Here is a 27,539-nt window from a genome sequence, read left to right on the forward strand (position 1 = left end):
TTTGTTCTAGTCTTCTGAGAGTGAGGCGTCTCACGATAATTTGTGTTATCCGACTACAATCCTATTGCCATTGTGGTTCGTCGCTAGCTCAGGCAGCATGCTAGATTGTATAACGAGGTTTATGCATGTCTGGTAAGACGAACTCATTGACACTGAAGCATGTAGTTTCTATTCTAACTCACTACTGAATTATTGATGACACAAACCCCTTCTATCTTTTGCTACGCTTTTTCACCCAACTTCAGCTTTATCCCCATTATGTTTAACCCAACTTCACTGCAAGAAATATTTTTCGAACAGCATCTCCTGCACCCAAAAATCCAGAACACTAACCCTTGAAGAGTGAGCTTCTCATTCATAGGTTATTGTAAAACAAAGCTTCTTGGTTCGCCTTCATAACCTTAACATATACTCCGTATTAATATTATTAATATTATTAATATGTTTTATCAAAAAAAACATATTAACCTTAACATATTAATATTATCAAAAAAAAATATTTCTAAAGTTAAGTAGGGAAATATTTTCAAAATTATATCACTAATTATGGTAAATATGAGTTTCAACTCTAATTTGTCATGAAATATTCTCAACAAACTTTCCCTACTTAACTTCTTATCATGTGCCATTAGGGCACATGTTAGAAAATCCAATAAAAATAAAATATATTTACAGAAATTTCTCATGTTACCCCTTAATTTTGTCAGATTTCCCATGGTACCCATGTTTTTAAGAATGTGCCTACGGTATCCTTGAGGTTCCATTTTTGTGCTCATGGTACCCTCTAATGTAACGGTCATTAAATGGAGGTTAAATTTTGATGATGTGGCAATAAATTAGTAATTAAAAATTACGGAAATTTCTCGTGGTACCCTTAATTTTGTTAGAGTTCCCATGGTACTCCCTACTTTTCATTTTTATTTCATTTTATTTATAATTTTTAATTACTAATTCATTGCCACTTATCAAAATTTAACGGCCGTTACATTAGGGATATCATGAGCACAAAAATGGAACCTTAAGGGTCTCATAGGCATATTCTTAAAAGTAGGGGTACCATGAGAAATCTGACAAAATTAAGAGGGACCATGAGAAATTTCCCTATATTTTAATTTACTTGTGACTTTTGCGTAAGTTGATTTGTAATCCACCTAGGTGTTTTTTTTTCTTTTTTTTTGGGAGCTCGGGAATCTGTTTTTGTTCGTATAGTAAAAAACCACTAAACAAGAGAAGTCAAGAAGTTAACGGATATCCATATCCGTATCCTAACGATGTCGGATATTCAATTGGATCGATTTTAAGATATCCGAAATATTTTTGATCACAGATCAGATATCCAATAATGAAATTTGAAATTTCATCGGATATCCAAACTAAAACTTGTCTGATTCGTGCTCAGGCCAACTAGGGTCTTGTAGTAGCGACAATCAATATATCTATATCTATATATAAAAGAGAGTTTTTTCGAGCGATTCTAGAGCGTCCACATCATCAAAAATTAATTTAGGAAAGTTTTATAAATAATATTTTCCACATAAAAAATAAAGTGGAGAATCTTTTAATTATTATAATATCTATATTTCCTATTTTATATTCATGAGAAGTTTCTAATTTTTATATAAAACTTTGACATTTCATTTGGCAAAAAAATGTTGTTATAAAAGTTATGAAGATAATATTGATGGGGCATATTCTGCACCGCTGACCAAGTCAACATATTGAGCATGGTCAAAGGTATCCACAGCAAAGTCAACGACTTAGACAGCCTAGCCGATGCATCCCATCGGCTGTCACTGGTCTCGGCATGACAACCAAAGTAGGGGGGCACATATCCGCGTACTCATATCCAAGACCCCTCGGCCAGCCTGCCATAGGTCCATCGGCCGAGGGTAGAACGGTCTTTCCACTTGCTACCACTTGGCCACTTGGCCACTACGTGACAAAAGGTGAAAGCCTATAAATACTCCTCAACCTTCATTGAGGAAAGGATCCGAAAATTAACCTAATAACCACTATTCATCTGGTAATATCTTCCTTATCTCTCTACACTATACTCTTAGCCAAGTAACAACAACTTACCTCTCTAAGTTAACTGACTTGAGCGTCGGAGTGAGTACGCTCGGCCAAATCCGAGCCCTCAGTTTGTTCATCGTTTCAGGAGACCGCAAGGAGGATTCAAGCAAGGACATCATTCTACGAGCTACGAGTGGTAACAAATATCCGCTGGAATTACACCCGGAACAATTGGCGCCGTCTCGTGGAAAAGACACTAGAAGCTAGTCACATTCATTCCCAAACAACAAAAACAAAAACACAAAAAAAACCCACCCAAAAAGCTAAGAGGATGTCAAAGCAACAAGAGGTGTTCGTTAATGACGAAACCGAGCCACACCAAGATGATACATTTCACCATTCTCGAGTCATACAAACCCTCCACCGGCGGAGTAATCCAACCGAATTCGAATGCCGACAATACCGGACACGCCGTCGCCCGCCAACCAGGTCACCATCATGGGACGGTGGTTGACGTAGCAAAACCGAAGACGCTCCCGGACTGATTGGGAGTGCGCCGTCTCACACCGTCACGCCGACAAGAGCGGCGGAAATGATCCGAGGAGACTAGGGCCCAAAACGTGACTCCGAGGAATTTGAACGGAGCGCTGGGAGAAGCCGACCCTATCAAGACGCCGGAGGAGCCCAGGGTGGTCGTGGTAAACATAAGCTCTTCTCGCACTCGGGAGAGGACAGCGTCGCCGCAGCGCCAACGCGGCACACCCCAGAGGAACCAGAGAAGCCCGTCTCAGGAGAGTCGGAGAAGAAGCCCAAGTCGGAGAAGGAGTCCTTCCCGCTATGAGGAGCGAAGCCGGACTAGGAATGCGAGGAGTCGGTCGCCGCGTGTCATTCGACACGTAGTCAAGCGACCACTCGGTGATTATGTCCTTGACACCGCCGTACCAACTAAGTCGAAGTTGCTTGGCGGTCACGTACAAAGGAGATAGCGACCCAACCGACCACGCCGAGGCCTTCGAATCTTACATGTCGGTATGGGAGCAGGCCCGACGAGGTCCGTGCCGAGTCTTCCCGACAACTCGCATGGGATGGCTCGGGGGTGGTACAAGGGGCTCCCGAGGGTTCGATATCTTGTTTCGCCGACCTAAAGGACGCCTTCTTAGCCCAGTACTCTTGCAACAAAAGGAAGGCCGTGGAGACGTCGGACCTCCTAACTATCAAACAGGAGGAGGGCGAGTCGCTACGAAGCTACGCGAAGAGGTTCGACGGCAAGGTTCAGCAGATTCGGGTGATCAACCCCGAACTGGCGGCTTTCGCACTGATGAAGGGCCTCCCAAAAGAAAACTTAAAGGACGAACTCATCAAGCACGGGGGTTTGGGCCTAGATGCCGCTAGGAGGATGGCCGATCAGGCCATCAAGGTAGAAGACTACCACAAAACCTGGGTAGACCAAAGCGAGACCGGGCACTCAGAGAAGAGGAGACACCGGGAGGACAGCCCGGATGAAGGACACCGTGACAACAATAGGTCACGGTCCGACAAGCCCGCCAGGAAACAGAACTCGACGGCGCGGGGAGTTCGGCACCATACTACCGGAAGGCGTACAATGATCACACCCCCGGTCGTATCCGCCGCAGAGGTTTTCTCCCGAGCAAAAGCGAAGGTCGAAGTGGGAAAGGCCCCTAAGCCGAGGGGCGACGGCGACACAAGCCGATGTGCAAATACCACGGCCGCACCGCCACTTAACGAACGATTGCCGACATCTAAAGAATGCCATTGAGGAACTAATCCGGAAGGGGAGCCTAGGCAAATACATTGTCGGAAGCCAAAGAACGGACGCCAGTGGATCAAATAAGAAATCCGTCTTAGAGCGGAAAGGGGTAATCAATGTTGTCATCGGGGGCAATGAGAGCGGTGAATCCACTCGCAGGTACAAACGGCACCTGAATGAGCTATATCAGGCCATCAACTTCGTGCCCAGCACAGCAACCCCTGCTTCCAACATCCCCGACATGACCATCGGGAAGAAGGACTACGAGGGAGTCGTCGCTCCTCACAGCGATCCACTCACAGTCCACCTTGACATAGCCAACCACTTGGTGAAGAGGTGCTTAATTGACACAGGGGCCTACACGAACATTATGTACGGAGAATGCTTTCTCGCCTCGGTGCGAAGGTTGAAGACTTGACCCCTGCGCCGGCCCGTCGTACGACTTTTCGGGGCCGCACAGTACCCCGGGGTCAATCAGCCGCCGAGTAGTGTTTGGGGAGCGGGGTGCCACCAGGAACGTCATGTCGGAGTTCGTGGTCATTGACGGTACATCCGCCTACAACGTCCTCATAGGACGAGTCACTCTGAGCAAGGCCGACGCAGTAATGTCCATTCGAGCTCTGACGTTGATGTATATCTCAAACCGGGGGGAGGCGCATAAGCTCGTCTCGAAGGACGAGAATGATGAGGTAGTCGACATTCAAGTATCCGCCAGAGGGTGCAACGCGCAATCCTTCGAAGTGGCGAAGAAATCAGAGAAGGGGAAGAGCCCATCCTTGCAACAGAAGGGCGAGCGCATGGATGCCACCGTCGGTATGGTTGAAGGAGCGGAGACCGAGGAGGTAGAGATTGACCCAGGCCGCACCATAACTATCGGTGTCAACCTGGAACCAAAATTCAGGGCCGCTCTCCTAGACCTGCTAAGGAAGAACAAAGACGTCTTCGCCTACTCAGCGGCCGAGATGCCAGGCGTGAGCCGAGAGGTAATTATTCACAAACTAAACGTACTTCCCACCGCTCGCCCTGTCAAGCAACGAATGAGAAACTCCTCAGCCGAGAAAGATGAGGCCATCAAGGCCGAGGTAGATAAATTACTTGCGGCGGGCTTTATTATGCCTTGTACTTATCCTGAGTGGTTAGCCAATGTTGTGATGGTGAAGAAATCGTCGGGGGCATGGAGAATGTGCGTAGATTTTACCAACCTTAACAAAGCATGCCCCAAAGATTGTTACCCTTTGCCTCGGATAGACAGCTTAATTGACGCCACGGCGGGCTACACCATCTTTGAGTCTGGCGGACGCCTTCTCGGGGTATCATCGGTATTCATGGCCGAGGAGGACATGCCTAAATGCGCGTTCATCATCACGCGAGCGGTACATACATGTACAAAATGATGCCGTTTGGTTTGAAGAACGCCGAGCAACATATACAAGATCGGTGGACAAAGTGTTCCAGAGCCAAAAAGGGCGAAACATTGAGGCTTACGTCGACGATGCTATTGTGAAAAGCAAGTCTGACAGCGAGCACTTAGCCGACTTAGACGAGACATTTTGTTCACTAAGGAAATACAAGATGAAGCTCAATCCAATGAAGTGCAACTTCGGTGTCCGGCGAGTAAATTCCTCGGTGTACTCGTCGGTGCCGGAGGCATTGATGCCAATCCGACCAAAGTCCGGGCAATCCTAGACTGCGCGAGCGAGGAATCGAAAAGAGGTTATGATGCTAACCGGGAGAATGGCGGCTCTCGCCCGTTTCATCTCTCGGTCAGCTGACAAGAGCACCCCTTTCTTCAAAGTGTTGAAAGGAAATAAAGACTTCACTGGGGGAGGAGCGAGCACGCCTTCAAGCAACTAAAAGCTCATCTTCGAGACCCTCCCAACTCGTCCGTGCCGATATTGGGGGAGACGCTATACTTGTACATAGCGATTACCTCGGCCACGGTCGATCTTGTAATCATCGAGGGAAGAAGACAAGCGAAGAACACCCAATTTACTTTGTCAGCCACACATTGTTGCCCGCCGAAAGAAACTACCCGCTTATTGAAAAGGCGACCTTTCTTTGTCGTCATCGCCGCAAGGAAGTTAAAACCCTACTTCGATGCCCATCCCGTGACGGTCCCTAACCGACCACCATTGGATAAAGCACTGGAAAAATTCGAGCAATCCGGCAGACTCATCAAGTGGGCGGTAGAGCTATCCGGCTTCGGCATTGAATACAAACCAAGGCCCTCGATAAAGGGACAAGCACTTGCGATTTCTGGCCGAGTGCACATATCAAGAGGAGATACACCCCGGTGTATGGGAGGTATTCACCGACGGGTCCTCCACAACAAACAACAAGCGCGCCGCATCCTCATCATCACCCAAACGGGGACGAGTTTGAGTACGCTTTGAAATACACCTTCCCGGCCTCAAACAACGAATCCGAGTACGAAGCGGTGATAATCGGGGTCGAAATAGCCGGGCGCGAGCCGAACACATTGTGTTGAAAATGATTCACTATTGGTTACTAACCAAATCGGAGAGAGTTCGAGGCGCGAGACGATGGGATGGTAAGATACCGGAAAGGGTAAAAGCCGACACAAAGAAAAATTGAAGTTCTTCAAAATTCGGTGCATCCCCGCATCCGAGAACAACCGGCCGACGCTCTCTCCAAACTTGCCACTCAACCATCAAGAACATCACAACCGTCTTTGGTAGATATCGAGAATACGAAGAGTATCACCGAGGGCGTCGGCATGGTGGGCAACGTAGAGACCGAGACAACATGGATGACTCCGATAATGAAATACAAAGTTACAAGTGAATTGCCGGAGGACCGCAATCTCTCGGCCAAGATAAAAAGGATCGCCGCTGGGTATTTGGTGTTCGAAGGAGAATCGTACGGAAGGTCCGTAATAAGACCACTCTTGAAATGTGTCGGTCCAACCGACGCGTAACTAATCTTGACAGAGATTCACGAGGGCATATGCGGACACCACATGGGGGCAAGAACACTAGCCCACAAAGCTCTCCGAGCCGCTACTTCGGCCCACCATGCTTCAGACTCGAACAAAGACCGGAAGTGCACGAATCGCCGGATGCATGCCCCGTGATACACGCTCCTTCCCGAGACCTGCAACCGGTGCTTAGCCCCCTCCCTTTCGCACAGTGGGGGATGGACATGCTAGGACCATTTCCAACCTCCTGGAGGAAGGAAGTTCTTGATCGTCGCCGTTGATTACTTCACCAAATGGGTTGAAGGCCGTAGCGATCGCCGAAGACCACAAATGCGTCGAAAGGTAATGCTGGGAAAATGTTATAACCCGTTTCGGATTGCCCCAAGTCATGGTATTCGACCACGGCCGAGAATTCAGAGTGACTGATAATGAACTGGTTAGAAGAGCTTGGCATCAAGTATGCATACTCCTCCGTCCGCCACCCACGGAGAGCAATGGACAAAGTGAGGGAGCGGCCCGAAAAAACGATCCTCAACGGTTTGAAGAAGACGGTGGAAGACCTTAAAGGAAGGTGGGCCGATGAACTACCCGGCGTCCTATGGTCCCTACGGACCACGGAGAAAGAAGCAACGGGGTACTATCCTTTCCACTTAGTCTACGGATCCGAAGCAGTACTACCAATTGAAGCGACGGTGCCGACATTCAGAACGGCTACCTTTAACCCGGTCGAAAATGAGGAAGGCCTGCAAGCCTCCCTGGACCTGGTCGAAGAAAGCCGAGATACAGCACGCCTCAACTTGGCAGTATACCAAAACCGGATGAGAAGAGCCTACAACCGAAGAGTCCACAAGAGGGACTTAAAAGTAGGAGATCTAGTCCTAAGAAAGTCGGCCGCCACCAACAAAAAAAATATTCATGGTAAACTAACGGCCAACTGGGAGGGTCCCTACAAGGTGGTTGAAGAAATGAGGCCGGGTACATACCGACTGACAGACATGGAGGGTGTGCCTTTGATGAGTCATTGGAACACCGACAACTTAAGAAAGTACTTTGTATAGCGGCGGAGGTGCCCAAACCCAATGTGGACACCCCAACGCGTGATCATAAATGAAGAAGCAACCAAGTTTTCCATCCAAGTGCTTGTCCCCTCCATAATTGCCACCCAAAAAGAAGAATTGCTATCGAGCCATAACCCCGTTACCTCGGCAATTGGCCGAGAGCGACGGGGACACAATGACCGGTACGCTAGAAGAATTGCTATCGAGCCATAACCCCGTTACCTCGGCAATTGGCCGAGAGCGACGGGGACACAATGACCGGTATGCTAGAAGATTTGCTATCGAGCCGTAACCCCGTTACCTCGGCAATTGGCCGAGAGCGACGGGGACACAATGACCGGTACGCTAGAAGAATTGCTATCGAGCCATAACCCCGTTACCTCGGCAATTGGCCGAGAGCGACGGGGACACAATGACCGGTATGCTAGAAGATTTGCTATCGAGCCGTAACCCCGATTACCTCGGCTAATTGATGGCCGAGAGCGACGGAGACACAACGACCGATATGCCAGAGGAATTGCTATCAAGCCGCGACCCCGGTTGCCTCGGCTAATTGATAGTCGAGAGCGACGGGAACACATCGATCGACACGTCAAAGACGTTACATAGTTAAGATATGCATTCAAACTGCCTCGGCCATACCAAAGGTAAAAACAAAGGTACTCGATTAATAACGCAAAAGACAGACAAAGAATTGTGATCAAAGCCTCGGCCAGGCCAAAGACCAATAGGACAAACTTTGTTAAAAATGATCGAAAGAGGAATACAGACGACGGCCGTCCCCGTAGGGGTAAGCCTAAACACAACCTACCAAGAGAGTTTTTACAAACACAGAAAAGAAAAGCAAAAGGTTACAAGCATATCAATTGAAGCGCCAAAAGATGGCAGGGAGGAAAGGCTCAATAGTTGGCCCCCGAACAGCTAAAGCTATCCGAGATGCCGGGAGTCCGTGACGACCGCCCGTCTCCCTATGCTCGTTCTTGCCCTCCCATCGGAGCAAGAAAGATCATCTTTGGTGGCCGGCGTTGGAGAGGGCTCGACATTCCCGGCTGACTTCAGCCTTTCAACCTCTTTTTCCGCCTCCTCTGCATCATAGACCGCCTTGGCCAACGCTATCTGGGCCGCCTTCGCCGCCTCCGCCTTCTCAGCAGCCGCTGCCTCCGCAGCCTCAGCAATCTCATCCATGAACTGGTCATATTTATCCCACGGGAAGGAGCCGTCGGGGATGGACTTTCTGATTGCCTCTTTGGCCGCCTCCTCGGTCTGGTCCCGGAATTGAACGCACATTTTAGGAATGAGATCATCTTGAAGCATGACAATATCCTTCTCCTTTTGAGCAAGGATAGCCTGTGCGTCCCTGAGCGCCCCCGCCTGCTTCTGGAACCGATCCTCCCACTCGTCCCTCTTGGCAACCACGGCATCGTAAGCACCCTTATACCTCTCCAGCTCATCCATCATCTTGGCCGTGGTGCCATCAGCCTCCTCAACTTTGGCCCTCTCGGCCCCCAGCAGCTTCTCAACTTCCTCCACCCGCCTCTCGGCAGCAGCGAGATCCCGCTTAGCCTTCTCGGCTATCCCCTTTGCAGCAGAGAGATCAAGCTTCAGCTTTGCGATCAGCGGCCCAGACTGGTCCATGGCCTTTTCCTGCTCCATGGCGCGAGAGCCGGCTAGACGGATCCACACCCCCAACTTCCTATATAATCTCTCACCCTCCGCCACTAGCTCGGAGGGAGGAATTTGCTGAGCTAAGGAGTCAACGGTGACATTTCTATCACCCGCCTTCCCAATGGCCTCCTCAGCCTGCTTCCCTGATTGCCGCTCAGTTAGAACACCGGCCGCCGATGATGGATCTACAAAAAATTTACACGAGCATCCATGTCACCATGCATGGACACATCGAAAGTCTGTCATCAGGAATGTCCAACGAACCGGCTAAATCCGAACCGCAAGTTAGATCCGTACCAGTTTGGGCCTTCTTGTTCGGAGGGCTGATGGGGGCAGGCTTCTCCCCGGCAACGTTGGAAGCAGGCGGTGGATCTTTCCTCTTCTTCGGAGAAGGAACCTTAGCAACGGTCACCTCCTCCTCAGTAATATTGATGACCTCCACGCGATCCTTTTGGGCCACCGGGGTCGAAGAGGGAGTTGGCATCGATACCGCCGCCGACTTGGACGTGGCCTTCTTTGATCTCTTCGGCACGCCTCCGAGAACCCGTGCCTGGGCCGTCTCCAGATCCAACCCCTTCGTCTGCTTCTCCATGATTTCGTTGGGGGATAGTCTGCGATCACGCAATTCAGCCGTAGGACGCCGCTGGACAACCTTCCCGTCCTTATCAAGCCCCAGCCTCTTCAGGTCCTTCTCAGACAGATCCCGACCAAACCGATCTGCAAGAAACCGAACAAGAGTTACATAAAAGAAGTAAAAACAAAGCTCGGAAAAAGGAACATAACGAGCAAAGGTGGGCCTCACACCGACCCCACTCACCCCGGTTGAGGGCCGGTATGAGGCCGACGCGGCATAGCAGCTCATCCTGAAGAATAATCTGAGTCGGGGGCAGCCATCCCTCCTCAGCATCAAACAGCCGCATTGCCCGCTTCTCATCCGCAGTAAGAGGGACAAACGAAGCGTCCATCTTGACCTTGTTACCCCGGGAGACGTGTTTCTCATACTCTTCCCGGGTCTCACACCATAAGTGAACGGGGCTCTGGAAAGACCGAGGTAAGGGGTAGTCCTCCGGCACTTGGACGTACACCCATCGCCCTTGCCAGTCTTTGCAAGAAGTAAGTTTGTTCACGGAGACATAGCCTGGCTCCGTCTGTACGCTATACCACCCCACCTTGCCGGATTTTGACGGCCGAAGACTGTGAAGTCGGCGGAATAGGTTAACCGTAGGGGTCTCCCCCTTGAAAACACAGAGCCATACAAAGCCGACTATCGTCCTCATGGCCAACGGATGCAGTTGGGCCACGGCAACGTTCATAGCTTTGATGATGGCCATGACGTGTTCGTTCAGAGGAAACCGGAGCCCATACTCCAGGTGCCTGAGATGAACGCCGATGTGACCCGGGGGAGGGCAGCAGACCGCCTGACCCTCCCCAGGGATAACAATTTTATGCCCCTCACCAAGGAAGAAGTGATCTCCGAAAAGAGTCTCTCCGGAGCTGCTTGCGAATTTGTTTGTCCAGGTACGGTCGAGGCCAGTCGTGCAGGCCTCACCATGGTCCGGGATAGTCGTCCTCCCACCATCAACGGGAGCCCCCTTAACATTGTCATCAGCATCATCCTCACCCTCCAACTCCTCCACGAGGGGCAAATCAGCTACGGGAGAAGGAGACCTAGGGCCCCCAAACCTTAACGGGATGGCTTCTAGTATCCCCTCCTCGTCAAGACGCGGCAGGGAACCCCCCGGCGCAGAAGTACTAGTCCCGGCATTAACAGAAGACATTTTCACAACAAACTACTAGCAAGATAAAAAAGAATTTGTTTGTTTACCTCGAAGAAAAATACTCGCCGATTCGAAGACTAAAGATTGGAAGGAAAAAGCAGCCCTTGAAGGTTTAGAGAAATGAAGATTTTGGGAGAAAATTTAAGAAAATTTGAGGAAATGAAAATAATGGCCAAAATCACGAAAAACTGCCCTATTTATAGGGAAAAGCCCATGGAAGAGGACCAATCAGGGCACGGCCCATGAAGCGTCAACCAATCAGCGAACGGACACGTGTCGGACATGCGACCACGGAATGTCAATCGTTGCAACAGTTGAACGTCAATCAATGCAACAGTAACCAAGCGTCTCCAACACGCCAATTCACATCTCTTCGCCCATTCACCTTCCTCAACAAATTCCTAAATACATGCTCTCCGCCGGCCACCTGATTAGCCAATTTAGGAAGCACCGGCCGGGGGCAACCAAAAACAACCGGCACTCCCAGCCCTGGTCTCGGCCAGCGTCACATTCTTTTCCACATCGGATCCCCTTTACACATCCATGTGGAGGGGGGATATGGTACGACCTAACAAGAACCACGCCGACGGATCGAAGAAGCCGATCGAAATTTTTGCAAAAATACTTACGCAGAATATACGCTCAACATACATCGGAGCCCATACCACGGCATAGACTACGGCTGGGGCAAATTGATGGGGCATATTCGCACCGACCGACCAAGTCAACATATTGAGCATGGTCAAAGGTATCCACAAAAAAGTCAACGACTTAGACAAATGACCTAGCCGATGCATCCCATCGGCTGTCACTGGGTCTCGGCATGACAACCACCGGCCCGGGGCACATATCCGCGTACTCATATCCAAGACCCCTCGGCCACTGCGCCATAGGTCCATCGGCCGAGGGTAGAAATCTGTCTTTCCACTTGCTACCACTTGGCCACTTGGCCACTACGTGACAAAAGGTGAAAGCCTATAAATACTCCTCAACCTTCATTGAGGAAAGGATCCGAAAATTAACCTAATAACCACTATTCATCTGGTAATATCTTCCTTATCTCTCTACACTATACTCTTAGCCAAGTAACAACAACTTACCTCTCTAAGTTAACTGACTTGAGCGTCGGAGTGAGTACGCTCGGCCAAATCCGAGCCCTCAGTTTGTTCATCGTTTCAGGAGACCGCAAGGAGGATTCAAGCAAGGACATCATTCTACGAGCTACGAGTGGTAACAAATATCTGCTCTGGAATTACACCCGGAACAAATATAATTAGATTCGTGGTAAAAAATGCTTTCATTAGAGTATAGATTTCATATGATTTGCACATATGAGTATTAAAGATTGTGTACTTCTTTTAATATGTTATATGTCCCACATTGAAAAACAATGTTAGTGTGGTGATTATAATACGTATAAATTATAAAATTGTCCCACATTGAAAGATTAACATAAGGTGGGTGATCCTATGATTATAAATAGGAGTCATCATTGGAACCTATATAACAACCAAAACCTTTTGAGTCTCTTCAGTATTGTTTTGGAGAGCTCTTAAGAGTTTATATCATTATTTTCACAGTATGATATATTAATATTTTTTCTATATTATTTATTATATTCAAATGATGTTTATAATCTTTATATAAAAACTTATACATCTCATTTGCCAAAAAAATTATTAGTAAAAAAAACGTACGAATATTAATAAATAGTACTCCCTCCATTCAAGACCAAATACAACATTTTCATTTACACACTTGCCAAGACACAAATTACAATGTAAAATATCTTTAAGTTTACATTATAAAAAATTTAAAAAATTGATATTCTCATTGTACTTTATAGGTGAAGCAAATAAGATCTCACATGACCATATTTTGTCTTACGTATTGCAAGGAATCATAAAGATTCTATTCGTTCATGAATAGTGTAAAAAAAAAGAATGTTGTATTTGGTCTTGAATCGAGGGAGTATAGTATTTGCTCATTATTATTAACCCGAATTAGATGTCGAATTATGTGCGAAAAAAATGGTGTATTTCTAAGTATGTTATTTATCCCACATTGAAAAATATGTTGGTGTGGTGAATATATTACGTATAAATAATAGAATTGTCCACATCGAAAGTTTAGCATAAGGTGGGTGATCATATGATTATAAATAGAAGAAATCATTAGAACCTAAATACCAACCCTAAACCTTCTGAGTATCTTAAGCATTGTCTTGGAGAGCTCTTAAGAGTTTATATCATTATCTCCACGATATGATATATATATTTTTTATATTATGTCCAAGTGATGTTTATAATTTTTGTATAAAAACTTATACATCTCATTTAACAAATTAAAGTAACATAATTTTTTTTTGAAAAATTATATAATTAGATTCGTGTTAAATAAATGCTAGCATTAGAGTATAGTATCATATTATTTGCACATATTTTAATTACGATAGGAAGTTAAAAAAATGTACTATACGAATATTAATAAATAGTATAGTATTTTCTTATTATTATTAAATTGGGTTAGATGTCGAATTAGGTGCGAAAAAGATAGTGTATTTCTAAGTATATTGTTTATCCTACATTGAAAAATAATGTAGGTGTAGTAAATATAATACATATAAATAGTTGAATTGTCCCACATTAGAAGATTATCATGAGGTGACGTATCATATGATTATAAATATGAGTCATATTTGAAACTTAGGGGTATCAACCAAAAATCTTTTGAATCGCTTGAAAATTATCTTAGAGAGTTCTTATAAGAGTTTGTATTAGCGGCAAACCTTAGTTACAACAATACTATACAGATATTAATCACGTAGATATTTATAAAAGCGATTATATATTACAATATTAGTGATATTATAATGTTTATTTTAAGACAATCGATAGTATAATAACTTTATTTAAGACAAAATCATAATTAAAAAATAAAATGGATGCTAAATATACATAAATTGGTTATTAATGTGTCATATAATGATAATCTCGGCAATAAAATAGAAAATTTATGAATTATAATACAATCAAGTGTTGCATAAAAAGATCTTGAATCAACAAACAAATCAATAATGAGCTTTTTTACTTTGATAAATAGTAGAATTAAATATTTTTAACTTTCAAATATAGGTAATTATTATGCCTCATTACATTTGACTAACTAAAACACATCATAATTTTTAACCAATAATCAAAATCGCACCAGAAAAAGAAAATATTTTGCATTTGTTTATACATTTGATTGCTCCCTCAATTACACCTTAAAAGTCGTGTTAGGAAAAAAATGTAATTTAAATCATATCATTTGTACATATTTTAATTATGACAAAAAAATGGAAAAAACGTACGAATATAAATAGATAGTATAATATTTTCTCATTATTAAATCGGGTTGGACATCGAAATAGGTGCAAAAAAGATGGTGTACTTTTTCGTGTGTTATTTGTCCCACATTGAAAAATAACGTAGGTGTGGTAAATATACTACATATAAATAATTGAATTGTCCCATATCAGAAAATTATCATAAGGTGGGTGATGTTAAAAATTAATTAAGGAAAGTATCATAAATAATATTTTTTGATGTAAAAAATAAACTGAGAATCTTTTAATTATTATAATATTTATTTCCTATATTATATTCAAGTGATGTTTCTAATTTTTATATAAAAAAATTTTACATTTCATTTTGAAAAAAATATCATCAAGAAAATTATGAAAATAACATAATTTGATTCGTGGTAAAAATGATATCATTAACGTGTAGATTTCATATAATTTGTACATATATAAAATTGTGTACTTCTTAGTATGTTGTTATATGTCCCACATTGAAAAATAATGTAGGATTATATAAAAATAATAGAATTGTCACACATCGAAAGATTAACATAAGATATAGTGGTCGTATGATTATAAATATGAGGCATCCTTGGAACTTAGGTATCAACCTAACATTCTTTGCGTCTCTTAAATAAGATGTTTTGACTTTTGATCATATCTAAATAAATCATTAGACATAAGATGTAAATATTAAGACCTTATAACCATTTTTTTTGCTAAGTTAATTACCCCGTTGCAACGCACGGGCATCTAAACTAGTATATATATAAAAGAGGCTTTTTTCAGGCAATTCTAGAGACTCCACCTTTTTAAAATTACCTAACTAATTTTTATTTAAGATAATATTATGTATAGTTAGTTATCCCCAATATTTGTGCAAATTCTATCTAATATTTGTGCAAATTCTATCTAATAGAGTTTTATAAGTGGAAAATCATAAACTTATATGGCTATATATACCATCATAACCCTAACTCACGTCCTAAATTAGCAAAATTAACACACCACAGGCAACAAGTAGCCAAAATAAAACTTGCTCGGGATGATGGTCTTCTTCTTCGGTAAATTGTTGGAAGCACCCTTTAAAACGGATTGAATTTCCATATGCTAATTGCTCGAATATACACGAGTCAGAGAAGGTTGAGTTACAGTGGAGTTTGCATTGGTGAACTGCTTGGCTGCATACATGACTTGGAATTTTAATCAAATCCGCATTTACATGGGGTAAAAGATAAAACACAAAACACCTCCCTCTATTTTAGAATATAATGCTTTGTATGCCTCTGTTTTAGTGTATTGCTGAAGTACCGATTTGTATGGAGATGGACTACGGTTCGTTACATTGCTAGCAGGATAGTGTAATTTTGATTTGTGATTTTCTGTCAATTTTGGAAAGCTGCCGAAGAAGATTGCTGACTTCGAACAACTCAACAAATTAAGCACTTAAATCGCAAGAAAATCAAAAGTATGAAATCAAAATCCTCAAATTCCACAGCATAGATAAATTTAGAACAATAAACTGCGAAGAAACTATGATATTGAACAAGATTAGATTTAAATTACGGAATTCAATTCAATGACTCCATAAATTCGAGCAAATCAACAAATTAAGCACTTAAATCGGAACAAAGGCAAGAGTACGAAATCGAAATCCTCAAATTCCACAACGCAGACAAATCGAAAATAAAACTGCGAAGAAACAATGATTTTGAGCAAAATTAGGTTAAAATTAGGGAAATTCAACTTACAGTCAGACTTAATAGAGGAAACGACTTCATCGATGAGACGAACTTTCTCAATATCTTCGACATCAGGATGCGTGAGGAGGAAGATCTTGTGGGATAGTACAAGGTGAGCGTCTGATTAGTGAGGTTCTAGAATATGGAGCTCAAGTTATTGCGTTTAAGGTACAAAATCTGATTTTGTATGCGGGTTTGCGATAGTTGAGCTCGAAATAAGTGCTCGAATATAAGCAAAACACATTCGAGGCGTGAGAGTATGGAGGTTGATGACAGAGTTTGTGCTCGAGCTGTGCGCGGGTGTGTAGAGATATTCAACTCGCATGGCATGTGCGTAAGTCGTAACCCATCACTTACCCTTATCAGTTTAGTATTGATTTTGTTAATATAATTAGTAGGTTGATGACAGAGTTTATTACTATATACTCCGTAAGTTTTATAATTTTCAATTGTGAGACCTACCTTCCCCTTGGAATATATGATACTCAATTGAATTAATTGAATTATGTATGTATTGTTGTAGATCGTCTTTTTGGCTTTCTTTTTACTTTTCAAGTATTATTTTAATCTTATTATCCCATCTGAACTTCCTACCTTCATTTAATTTGGTTATATTCTCACTTCATGCGTCTAAGTTGTTGTTAGCCATATTTTATTTAATCAAAACAAATTATATTTGATTAAGATAATAAAATTATTACATCGGTTACAAACACCACAAACAATTGCAATATCGTACGCTAATATACGTTTTAAAAAGTTGAAAGTCATATTTAGTTACAAATTAAAACGACCACTATCCGTCTTAAACTAAAGACGCGTCAAATAATAAAAATTTTGTCTTTATTACCATCATATAATAGTATTTAAACCGTTTAAGATTTAAGAGACGGATACTCCGTCTTATACTTACATTCTGAAAGTTGAACACTTTTTTCTTTTCTTTTTTTCCTTATTCGTATTTGATTGTTTGTATTCGTTTTATTTCTTTTCGGATCCAAGAGTTGGTTTTGTTTTGTGATAAGACATTGACGACACATTTAACATATACATATATATTTTTTTAGGATAATATATATTCTGGTGGTTGAGGTAGAGTTTATGACAAAATTAACGACATGATCTCATTAAAAATGAATAAAATTTAAATAATATGTAAATATTACTCTAATTAAAAAGATAACTTAATCTTTAGATATTAATCTAGAAAGATAAAATATTGATAATTGATAAGTATTTAGGTGGAAAGGATTGGAATTTTACTTAGTTTTAAAAATTTATTTAAATAAATATTTTACTAAGTCAAATATCATTATACATATAAACTAAATTTTTTTTTCAAATAAAAGGATATTATATGTTCTAAATCTTTCCATACTTAGCTTATTATCATGTACCCTAAGGGCACATGTTAGAAAAACCCCATTCATTAAAATACAAGACGCATATAATATGGAAATGGGGCAAACATTTTAATTCGGAGGGAGTAATCATTTAGGGAGCACAATGTTATTATACTGAAAGTGACTGAATCCCTGACTAGGGTTCTGATATTCATCAAATATATATAGTTACAAGAGACCAACTAAATCTCACTATTCTAGGTTAATAACTAGGCTAAATACAAGGTAACCATATATGAAAATATACACATGCTATATACTAGGATAATATAACAATATAAAGATATTTACTAATATATACATTATTTTAGAATCCGTGCAACAACCTTTTTAATAAAAACAATAATGATAAGATATAACATCTTTTGAATACTTTTATTTTTAAGACCTGCACGTTATTTTATTTCCTCTGTTTAAAATTAAATATTTCTGATGTCTATAAAGTGATTTCTTGATACAGGGGTATATTTTCACAAATTATGTTGATAATAATATAGTTGGTATCTTTAAATTAAAATATGATTCATTTTTTATGGCATGTTATAATTATAATTAAACCAAAATATACAATAATAACACTATTGTCCAATTGATAAATCAAGACAATATAGGCAAAAAAAAACGCATGAAATTCAAGGCTAAATAAAATTGGATTTAATATGTATTTTAGGTACAATGTGGACTCTATCTATAAATAAAGAGGATAATTATTGCTAATGCAATTATTAATTATCTGGATTAAATTAGTTTTGATAAGATAATTATTTAAATTAAAAATTATAAAATAAAAATTTAAATTTAAATATTTTTTTTAAAAATAAAGAGATTGATAAATTAAATTTGACTCCAACAATAATTTCACATTTCTGTTCATGTCATCCATAATATCTTACCTTTTTAGTTAATATTAAGAGGTGCACCAATATTATAACCCGTGCAACGCACGGGAACAAAATCTAGTGACTATGACCTGAAACTCTGAAAGCCTTCTTTCGTGGGGATTCTACGATTAAAAATTTCCATAAATAAATCTACACACCAGTATTAGATTTTAGATACTCTCTCTCTCTCTATATATATATATATACATAATACATTATTACATATCGACGTATGAATAGTGGATGGCCAGCCACAGATATAACACGCCACCAACAAATACTATCTGAAAGACTAAGACGATCTCCTAATATGCACAAGGGTTCCGAAAAACCATCAACCTAACACCTTCACCAGTGATATATGGGGTCTTCTACATGTGGTGGTAACAAATGCAGGTCCTTGCTGTGCTGCTCGCCGTAATTCCGAGAACCTGGTATTGCACCAGTTGCCAGCCTCAAGATCTCACTCCCAGTGAAACAATAGTGAGCTAATGCCAATCCTCCGTCAACCATGTCAGAAAGATTGGGCATCGAAACTGATTTTCCCATCGTGGGACCCAGTTGACCTGTTTGTAGAACTTTGTCGAGATCCGAGAATTCCATGAACCTTTCAGTTGCTGCTTCCCATGAAAGTTTGTATCGATCCTCAGGGGTAAGGGGTAAGGGGTCCTTAGACAATGCTTCCTTAACTTTCGCAACAAAGTCTTCAGATGTCTTGTACGTCAAACAGTTTGGAAATGACCTGAAAAACTCGTTTGAAGGGTGGTCTGCACAAACTACAAACTTCCCCATTGCAAGTGCTTCAGCAGTGGCTGTGCAAAGCACATCGCTCACGCTAGGATTTATGAAGACTTTGTACCTGCAAGCAACAGTACAGACTCTTTTGTAATCAGCTCCATTATAATTTGCAACAGGCCTGGTAAAACTAACCTGCCCAAACTTACCTCACTCAAACCCAACTCGCACCCAAAAAGAGCAATCTAAACCCAAATTTATCCTAGCGTGAACGATTACCCAATTTAAAAAGATGAATTGGAACAAAAACATTAAAACCACTGGCTGTAACAACCAAAAAAAAAAAGAACGGACCGACCAATAATCTTAACTCCAAAAATAACTCAAAACCTGAATAACTGATTGACCCGATGACAGCACACATGAAATGACCCGACCCAAATGACACGTTTGTCAGGTCTAATTCACATGCAAGCAAAGGCAAAAACAATTGAGTTATACAGAAGCAAAGGCCTAACCTATGGAGAGAATCATCTGCATGGTCTCTTCCCTTTTGGAAGTTGAGGTTAAGATTCAACCTTTTTGCTAAACTTTGGACTTCATGAGCATCCTCTCCATTTCCAAACACATCCAGTTTGAGACTGTCAAGTTCATTCTTGTGCTTTGACAACAAATCTATAAGTTCCCTGTATCCCTTTGCCCAAACCATCTTGCCGAGAAAATATGCTCCCTCAGAGAAAGCTTGCTGACCAGAAGCTCTCTCAGAAGCCAACTTTTCACCGATTTCAAGAAATTTTGGATTGACGCCATGGACATTACATATGAGAGACTTAGGCAAATCCTGAGTTGCAGCTGAAAGACGAAGAACCTGGGAACAGGCACCAATTGTCCAACTTATCACTCATTTGAAAGAAATAGGCTAAATTCCACAAATTCTTAAATTCAACCAATGCCACATAGAGGTTGAAATATCAGGTATTTAGCTAAGCTTTACCTTATGGCAATGCGCTCTCGTCACAATGTTATTAATATGCTTTACAAGAAAAGCTTGTAAAGCCCCATTCTTCTCTCTCTTGATATATTCCAAATAGTTAGTGTGAACAACACCAACAACATGGTTGAATTTATCAGTCCATCGTTTACCATGATGATACCAGTTCAAATGCTCCGGCTCTTCAAGGATAGCAATGTCGGCGTCCTTGGAAGGAATAAAAGAAGAAGTATCTCCAGTTGGAATAATGCTACGCCTTTCTTTTGAAAACTGCATCATATATGAGGTTATCAACACAAAGAGCTAGTTTTCATGGAAGAAGTAACAATACCATAAATATGAGACGATCTAACACATGAGACCTACCATTAATAATATAATTAAATGAGGAATATACAAATATGTGGGTTGGTTTCACCTGTGAGATCATCTAATAGAAAATTCATCAAATACCACAACTACTGAAAACACTCATACCTTGCCAGGGTAAAAGGAGATTTTAAAATCGGCCTTAAAACCAGTTCTTTCCTCCAGCCAATTTCGAATATAATTCTCCTGTTCTTCTGGTGAGTTGAATGTGAGCTTATTTGGGTACACTAATTCTTGATCTGACATGCAAAGCCATGGTACCAATAAAGTCACCTTCTGCTTTGCAGATTTAGCTAGATATGCTGCTCGAAACAGTGGATTAACTGCTGTTCCAGTCATCCAAGGAAGGCTAGCCGTCGTGACAATCGCGACATGTCTTTTCTTGTTAGATGGGTTCTGCTTCATCAAATCGGACCAAAAGCCACCTTCGTAATGATGACCAGTACTTTGAAGGACACTAGCTATCCTTAAATCAAGTTCATCACTGAAATCATCACTCTCAATGACAGCCGATTCTTGCCCAGACAAAGAGTTCAGGAAAAGCTGGTTTTTGCGTCTGCTGCACAGAGTCTTGACTATCTTGTCACTTACATCTGCAAATTAAAGTTGAAAACTGATTATAATATAAGAAGAAAATGTGGTTGCAAGATAAATTAAAATGGGGAAGACGGAGGGCAAATTGGCATTTCATGCTCAAAGGGATCACAGATATTCTTGAAAGGATTGGCATTTTCCATATGAATCCTATGTATCCCCTCTCATACAGCAATTGCATACTTGGGAAGTAAACCACTAAACCATACCATCTGCCAGGAAAATATTTTTTTCCCAAACCAAACAAATAAATAATTCTCACCTCTTCTAATGCCAAGCTGATCCAGAAAAGGTCCAGATTGCCTGACAAAATATGCCAATAATTCTGTCACATCCAATGGTGGCACATCCTGCAATAAAGACACAACAGAGAGGAGCAAGGTTCAGCATTCATCACTCTGATGACCAAGTAAAAGTACATAAATCATCTTAAAGAAAAATAAGAATATTGAAAACTACGCAACTCGTGGTTATCAAAGCAATTTCCAGAATACACCAACTACAATTAAGTAATTAACTTTTAAAATTTGGTTCAGAGTGCATCGAAACTAGGTTAGGCATTGAAAAGTAACCAGAATTAGATAGTCTGATCACGTATTAAACAGCTACTTGCCTTTGAAGATACTCCCTCCACTCGAATCAATTCAATACATTTGAATAAAATATAACTCACGTATATTCCAAAAATGGATAGAAATGATTGGAATGGAGGGAGTAGAACATAAGGTTGTTGGACATAGGCACGCACGAGGGGCCACGCTCGCAGAAGGGAGGGAAGGTGAGAAAAAGAGATAATAATACCAAGGATAACATTGACCGAATAAACAAAAAGTCAAATATCGCTAGCTAACCTCTCTATTCTGAGACTCCCATCGAAACGCTTTCTGCAGATACAAACACAGCAATTTCAGAGGTAACTCAGGTGATGAATAGTCAGTCATCATCAAGCCAAGACACAAAATTCTTAATTTCAAAGAAGATAACACCTAATGCAACTATGCATGCACATTCATTTGACCCAAAAGATTCTTACTTATCTTTACAATGCATATAGCACGAGTGATACCACTGTAAATTATCACATCATAAGAAGACTCTTACCCAAGGTTTGAACCAAATTTCAACATTTAGAGTCAAATACTTGTTTCAAAAACTAAGATGAACACTCGTTAATGTACTGTATGGTTAATATACCAAAACTACAACCTTGCAAGCTTTATACCAATTAGAACTCTATTTGTTGCAAATCAACTAAGCTAGTTGGTAAAGTCACAAGATTTGATACTCGTTACATGGATTCTAATACCGTCAGCGTCAAAATTTCACTTTTGTGGCTTCCCTTGCCCCCAAAAAAAAAACTACAACTCTAGCTTTGGTAACACAGCTATATACATCCCTGACCAACAGCTCAATAAGCTCAATGACACTATGTCTGATAATAACACTTCCCAAAATCATACTCGACGAAATTCAATGAAGGGGAAAGTTTAATCTCTTATTCCACCATCCTCCTAGTGTAAATTACCAGGTAAAGAAACAAGTAAAAGCCTTAAAATAAGAACAAAACATATACTTCAACAAATCAACAACAACAACAATCACAGGCCCTAATTCCAAAATTAAGGTCGGCTGACATAAATCATCATCTAAAATAACTAATAAACAAATACTACCAGGAGAAATAATACCAAACTAGACTTCAATTTCTCAACAAGCTCATTATTCTTCCACCCACCAAAAATTTCATCTTTGGATTTCTTCATCTCAAATTCCTTCAACCTGGTTTTCAACGCCTTAATCGGCTCCCAATTCGTAAACCCTAATTCATCCCCTTCATCATCATCATCAAATTCCCCCAAATCATCCCCATTCCAAACCCTACCTTTCCTCCCTCTAAACCTAACCCTCTCTCCACCACCCTCAACCACCATGGCATTCCTAATTGACGACAAATCAATCCGTATCTTCGGCCTTGTCTCCGGTCCCCAATACTTCTCCAAAACCTTCCGACTAAACTCCGGCGACGAGTAAACTCGCCGAAACTCCGACAACTTCGGCTGTAACTTCTTCACGAAGTCAATATCCGGCGGCGGCGGCGCCACCGTGAAGGGAGTCGCCGCCGAATTAATAAAGTTCTCGAGCTCTCGGTCTAAAGAGGAAGCTAGGTTTTTGAACGAGTTAGCTCGGTGTTTCATGAGTCGAAGATCCGATTCCGCCGAGTCGCGGACCTCGCGCCAGCCTTTGGAGATGAAGGAGAACGCGGTCGTTGTTGACATCGCCGGAGTATCGGACGACGTCGTATTGGAGTTGAATTTGTTCATTGAGAAAAGAGGATTTTTTAGGGAAGTGGAAATTGTGTGGGTAAGAATTTTGGGAGGAAAAGATGAAGAAGAGGAGGAAGTGATGGGTTGGGAAGAAAGATTAACGGTATGTGTGTGTGTAGAAGAAAGGTGGAAAGAAGAGTGGGGAATGCTGTAACATTGTGTTTTGTCCATAAACCCACATGTCCGTTTACTTGTTTTTTTGTCTACTATACTTTCGTTGGTCTTTATAATTTTTTATTGTTCCCATCCCCTCATTTTCTAGCTACTATCTACCAAGTACATCTTCATGGGACAATTGGTCACTATTAAATTTGAAAATGTTTTTTTATTAAAATTTGAAAATGTTTTTTTATTAAAATTTGAAAATGTTGAATAAGGTGCCGACTCTAGGTTTAGAGTATGAAAGATTTGAATTTATGATTTATTATTTGGGAAGAAATTGGCAACTCAATGTCAGACAAGCACCAAAATACGACCTAACACGATTTAAGCATAAGTGCATAACACACCACTGGAAACTCTATATAACATAATCTGGAGTACAATAGGCCACAAGCTATACTTTTAGAATCAAAAATAACTAAATTGCCTTCGGGTAATAGCCCCCGCACGAACCCTTAATTTAAGGGTTACGTAATTTACTACTCTCACTTTACAAATACTACTGAAAAAATTGGTAGAAACTTATTTAGTTAATTATATTAATTTGTAAATTTTCGTGGTAGTAAATGTTGATGCATAGATTTCATATTATCAAAACGAATATGTGTAAACCGTCTATATAAGTAAATAGGGTTTTCACCATTTATTATGAGAAGACATTTTATACTTTTTATTTTGCCATGTCTATATAAGTAAATAGGGTTATCACCATATCACCCATTTATTATGGGAGGACAGTTTATACTTCTTATTTTGCCATATTTATTGCCTAAGGAAGCATCTTCTCTTTACAAAAAAGTGTAATATCATAGAATATTCTCAAATTCTTGTTTAAGACGGTAATATCAGTGTTAAATTTAAACGAATCAACTATGGTAGATGAAATAAAAGAAGGGTGTCTACTGTCCAAGGACTAAGACCACCCCCAAGCAAGGTCAATTGGGGGGGTCAATTGGTGAAAGGTCACCTTAATCCACATTTAAGCAAAAGATTAGGGTGACCCAAGGGTTGAAAAGGTGAGAAGAGGTCACCTTCACTTGCTCAAATTGACCCAAGAATTGACCTTACATGTGTCAAATTGTAATTGGTTACAATATTTAAAATCCAATAAAAACAAAAGATTGAAGCTCCCCCTCCCCTTCGGACTTTCCTGCTCTGATTGCAACCCAGACGGATGATTTAACCCAGAAAAGATCGGATTATGATTTAACCCAGAAAATTTAACAATGATTATGATCGGATTAGAAAAGATTCCAGAAAAGATTATGATTTATGATGAATGAAAGAGGCGATTTGAAAGAGGCGATGAATTTGAAAGAGGCGATTTGAAAGAGGCGATTTTCTTATGATGAATGATCTCAAATGATAATGATGAATGATCTAGGTTTATTATGATGATCGGATGATTTATTGCAATAATGATCGGATGAGGAAGGCGTTGTGTGATGAGGAAGACGATGTGAACGATGAGGAAGGCGTTGTGTGAATGAGAAAATGAAGTAGGTTAGGTTTCATTGTGTATTTGTTTTATCAAATACGGTTATACCTGTCAACAATCTCTGTTTTCATTGTGTATTTGTTTTATTTCTATAAACCCGTCAACTAATATTTCTCTAAACCCGTCAACTAATATGGGGAAGGTGTTGGAGCTGGTGTCCTCTACAAATTAGTGTGATAACATTTGTAAATCTCTTACAGGTTCACAAGAGTAGACTTCGTATATTTAATCAGTTGATTAACGTTTACCTAATAACGGTTGGCTTGCTAGAAAGTTTGACGTTATTATCATACAGATGGCGGTGATCAACTGGTCCCTAAAGGTCACACCTATAGGACGTATTTGAGAAATGTGGTTATAGAAATATAATTACATTGATTCCCAAAATGACTAAAAAGTTAGTCAATGTGTTGATGAGATAATTATTTAATGAAAATTAAATAATATTAAGTTGAGACAATTAATCATCAATTAAGTAAATTAAATATAATAAGTTATATTTAATTAAATATATATAAGGTTAGTTTGGACGAATTAATCTGTTAATTCGTAGTTAAATATAATCAGTTGTATTTAATATCAACAAGTTGAATGTGTCATAGTGGTAATAGTGAGGGTACACAAGCCAAGAGATCATGGGTTCGATCCTCACTAGATGACAATTTAACACACTTTATATATTTTTGCCTTCTCTTTCTCATCACAAAAAAACACAAAGACAATAAAATTTTACAGAAAATTTAAGATTGATTTCTAGCATAATCAAAGGGTATATCTCAGATCGTCTTGGGTGCAACTAATAGGCGAATATCAGTTTTGATATTGTTCTTAGGCCAATTTTGCTAGGACCTGAGGTTAATTCTAAATCCTTTTACTTTTGTTTATGTATTTTATTTTATGACCTTAGATCATCTTTATTAAATCGTTATAATCCTTCATGTTAAAGGGAAGTATACAGATTATTTCCCACAAGTGGTATCAGAGCACTAGGCTACGATTTTAATCTTGATGATTTTCATAAAATTGTATGTAAACTAATAACTTAATTTTCGAGTATATAAATTAGGGTTCTTTTTTTTTTCGGTAAAATTTTTTTTTTTTGGCCGAAATATTTTTTTACGGCCTGTTTTTTTTTTTTTTGCTTTGTTTTTCCTTTTGTTTGATGATTTATATCCAATTTCTTTTGATCATATCTTTGTTTTAATCGGTTAAAATTATCATATGAAGAATTGGCGAATTTTGATTTAATGCAGATTAAGTTAGAATAGATATAGTATCATCATGTCATTGATACAAGAACTTGTTTTTGCTATATAGTTTTAGCATAAAAGATTAATCATGCTTGTTAATCCATTTGCTAAACCATGTTCTATTAGCAACTGTAAACTTTGTTCTTCATCAATCTTGTTTTAGGGCTTATTGCCGCAAAAGGGAATTTTTTTGACGGCTCAAAAATTTTTAGGGTTTGCCGTTGGAAAAAAGGTTTTGTTTTTTTTGCCGGATAAGTAAAAAAAAAAAAAAAAAAAAAATTGGCTATTTTCTTTTTCAGCCGAGAGCTGGAATTTTAATAAAAAAAAAATTATTTTTTTTTCCTTTTATTTGGTTATGCCGAAACCAAACAAGAAAAAAAAGAGAAGTTATTTTTTTTTTGGCCAATTAGTTATTGTGAATCGGTTCACAATTTAATGATACCGAGTTATTTTAAAGCAGTTTAAAAATTTGACGGATAGAATTCATATTACAAGTTTAATATGGATTATGTATGAATTAATGTGATTAAATTGCGGAATTGTCACTTAATTTAATTTAAATAGGTGGTTTGGATAAATTAATCAACATAATTAATTTATTGTATTATGTATGTTTAATTTATTTTAGTTGATGCTTTTAATTATGTTGAATGAATCGAATGAATGAATTTTATTTACGTATTTAATTTTGCAATCGGTTGTAATTTGTAATACTTAGTGTGGCCTTAGTCAATTATGTTTTTGTAATGAAGGAAACTTAATTTTTATGTAATTATGAGATCTCGAATCTCCTTTATTTTAATTTTGGGTTTTGAAATTAGAATGTAATTAATAGGTCAATTATGTAATTTTAATTATTGTAATTTCAAAGAAAACTAAAGATGAAGATTCAAGCTCACTCCCGCTACATGGATCAAGATGGAACATCAAGACAAGCTTCTCGGGTCCAAGGATGGATTCCAAACTTGTATTTATTGTTCATTTTGATAGGATAGGCCACACTAGGACTTTTTTTTTTTTTTTTTTT

General features: G+C 40.1%; 1 protein-coding gene across 2 annotated transcripts; it reads right to left on the minus strand.

The window, feature by feature from the left end:
* Positions 1-18,698: 18,698 nt before the first annotated feature.
* Positions 18,699-23,847, minus strand: LOC141606324 (digalactosyldiacylglycerol synthase 1, chloroplastic). 2 transcript variants are annotated; one of them, XM_074425417.1, is made up of 7 exons: positions 22,967-23,847; positions 22,130-22,162; positions 21,541-21,628; positions 20,793-21,277; positions 20,319-20,585; positions 19,843-20,192; positions 18,699-19,448 (listed from the first exon to the last, which is right to left on the minus strand). In XM_074425417.1, the coding sequence occupies exons 1-7, from the start codon at positions 23,771-23,773 to the stop codon at positions 18,938-18,940; spliced, it is 2,541 nt and encodes an 846-aa protein (XP_074281518.1). In that variant the 5' UTR covers positions 23,774-23,847; the 3' UTR covers positions 18,699-18,937. The 2 variants fall into 2 exon arrangements, with proteins under 2 accessions (XP_074281518.1, XP_074281512.1); XM_074425411.1 differs by having other exon boundaries at positions 22,952-23,789.
* Positions 23,848-27,539: the final 3,692 nt, after the last annotated feature.

This window comes from Silene latifolia, chromosome 1, assembly GCF_048544455.1.
Source record: "Silene latifolia isolate original U9 population chromosome 1, ASM4854445v1, whole genome shotgun sequence".
NCBI lineage: Eukaryota > Viridiplantae > Streptophyta > Magnoliopsida > Caryophyllales > Caryophyllaceae > Silene > Silene latifolia.

What these genes read in the sequence shown, in the direction of transcription:
- LOC141606324 (XM_074425411.1), bottom strand. Translation starts at nt 23,773, where the DNA reads ATGGACAAAACACAATGTTACAGCATTCCCCACTCTTCTTTCCACCTT. An exon ending in GTTTGGTATTATTTCTCCTG is followed by an intron (nt 22,163 to 22,951) that starts GTAGTATTTGTT and finishes TTGTATCTGCAG; the next exon opens with AAAGCGTTTCGATGGGAGTC. An exon ending in GCAGATGATTCTCTCCATAG is followed by an intron (nt 19,449 to 19,842) that starts GTTAGGCCTTTG and finishes TGTTGCTTGCAG; the next exon opens with GTACAAAGTCTTCATAAATC.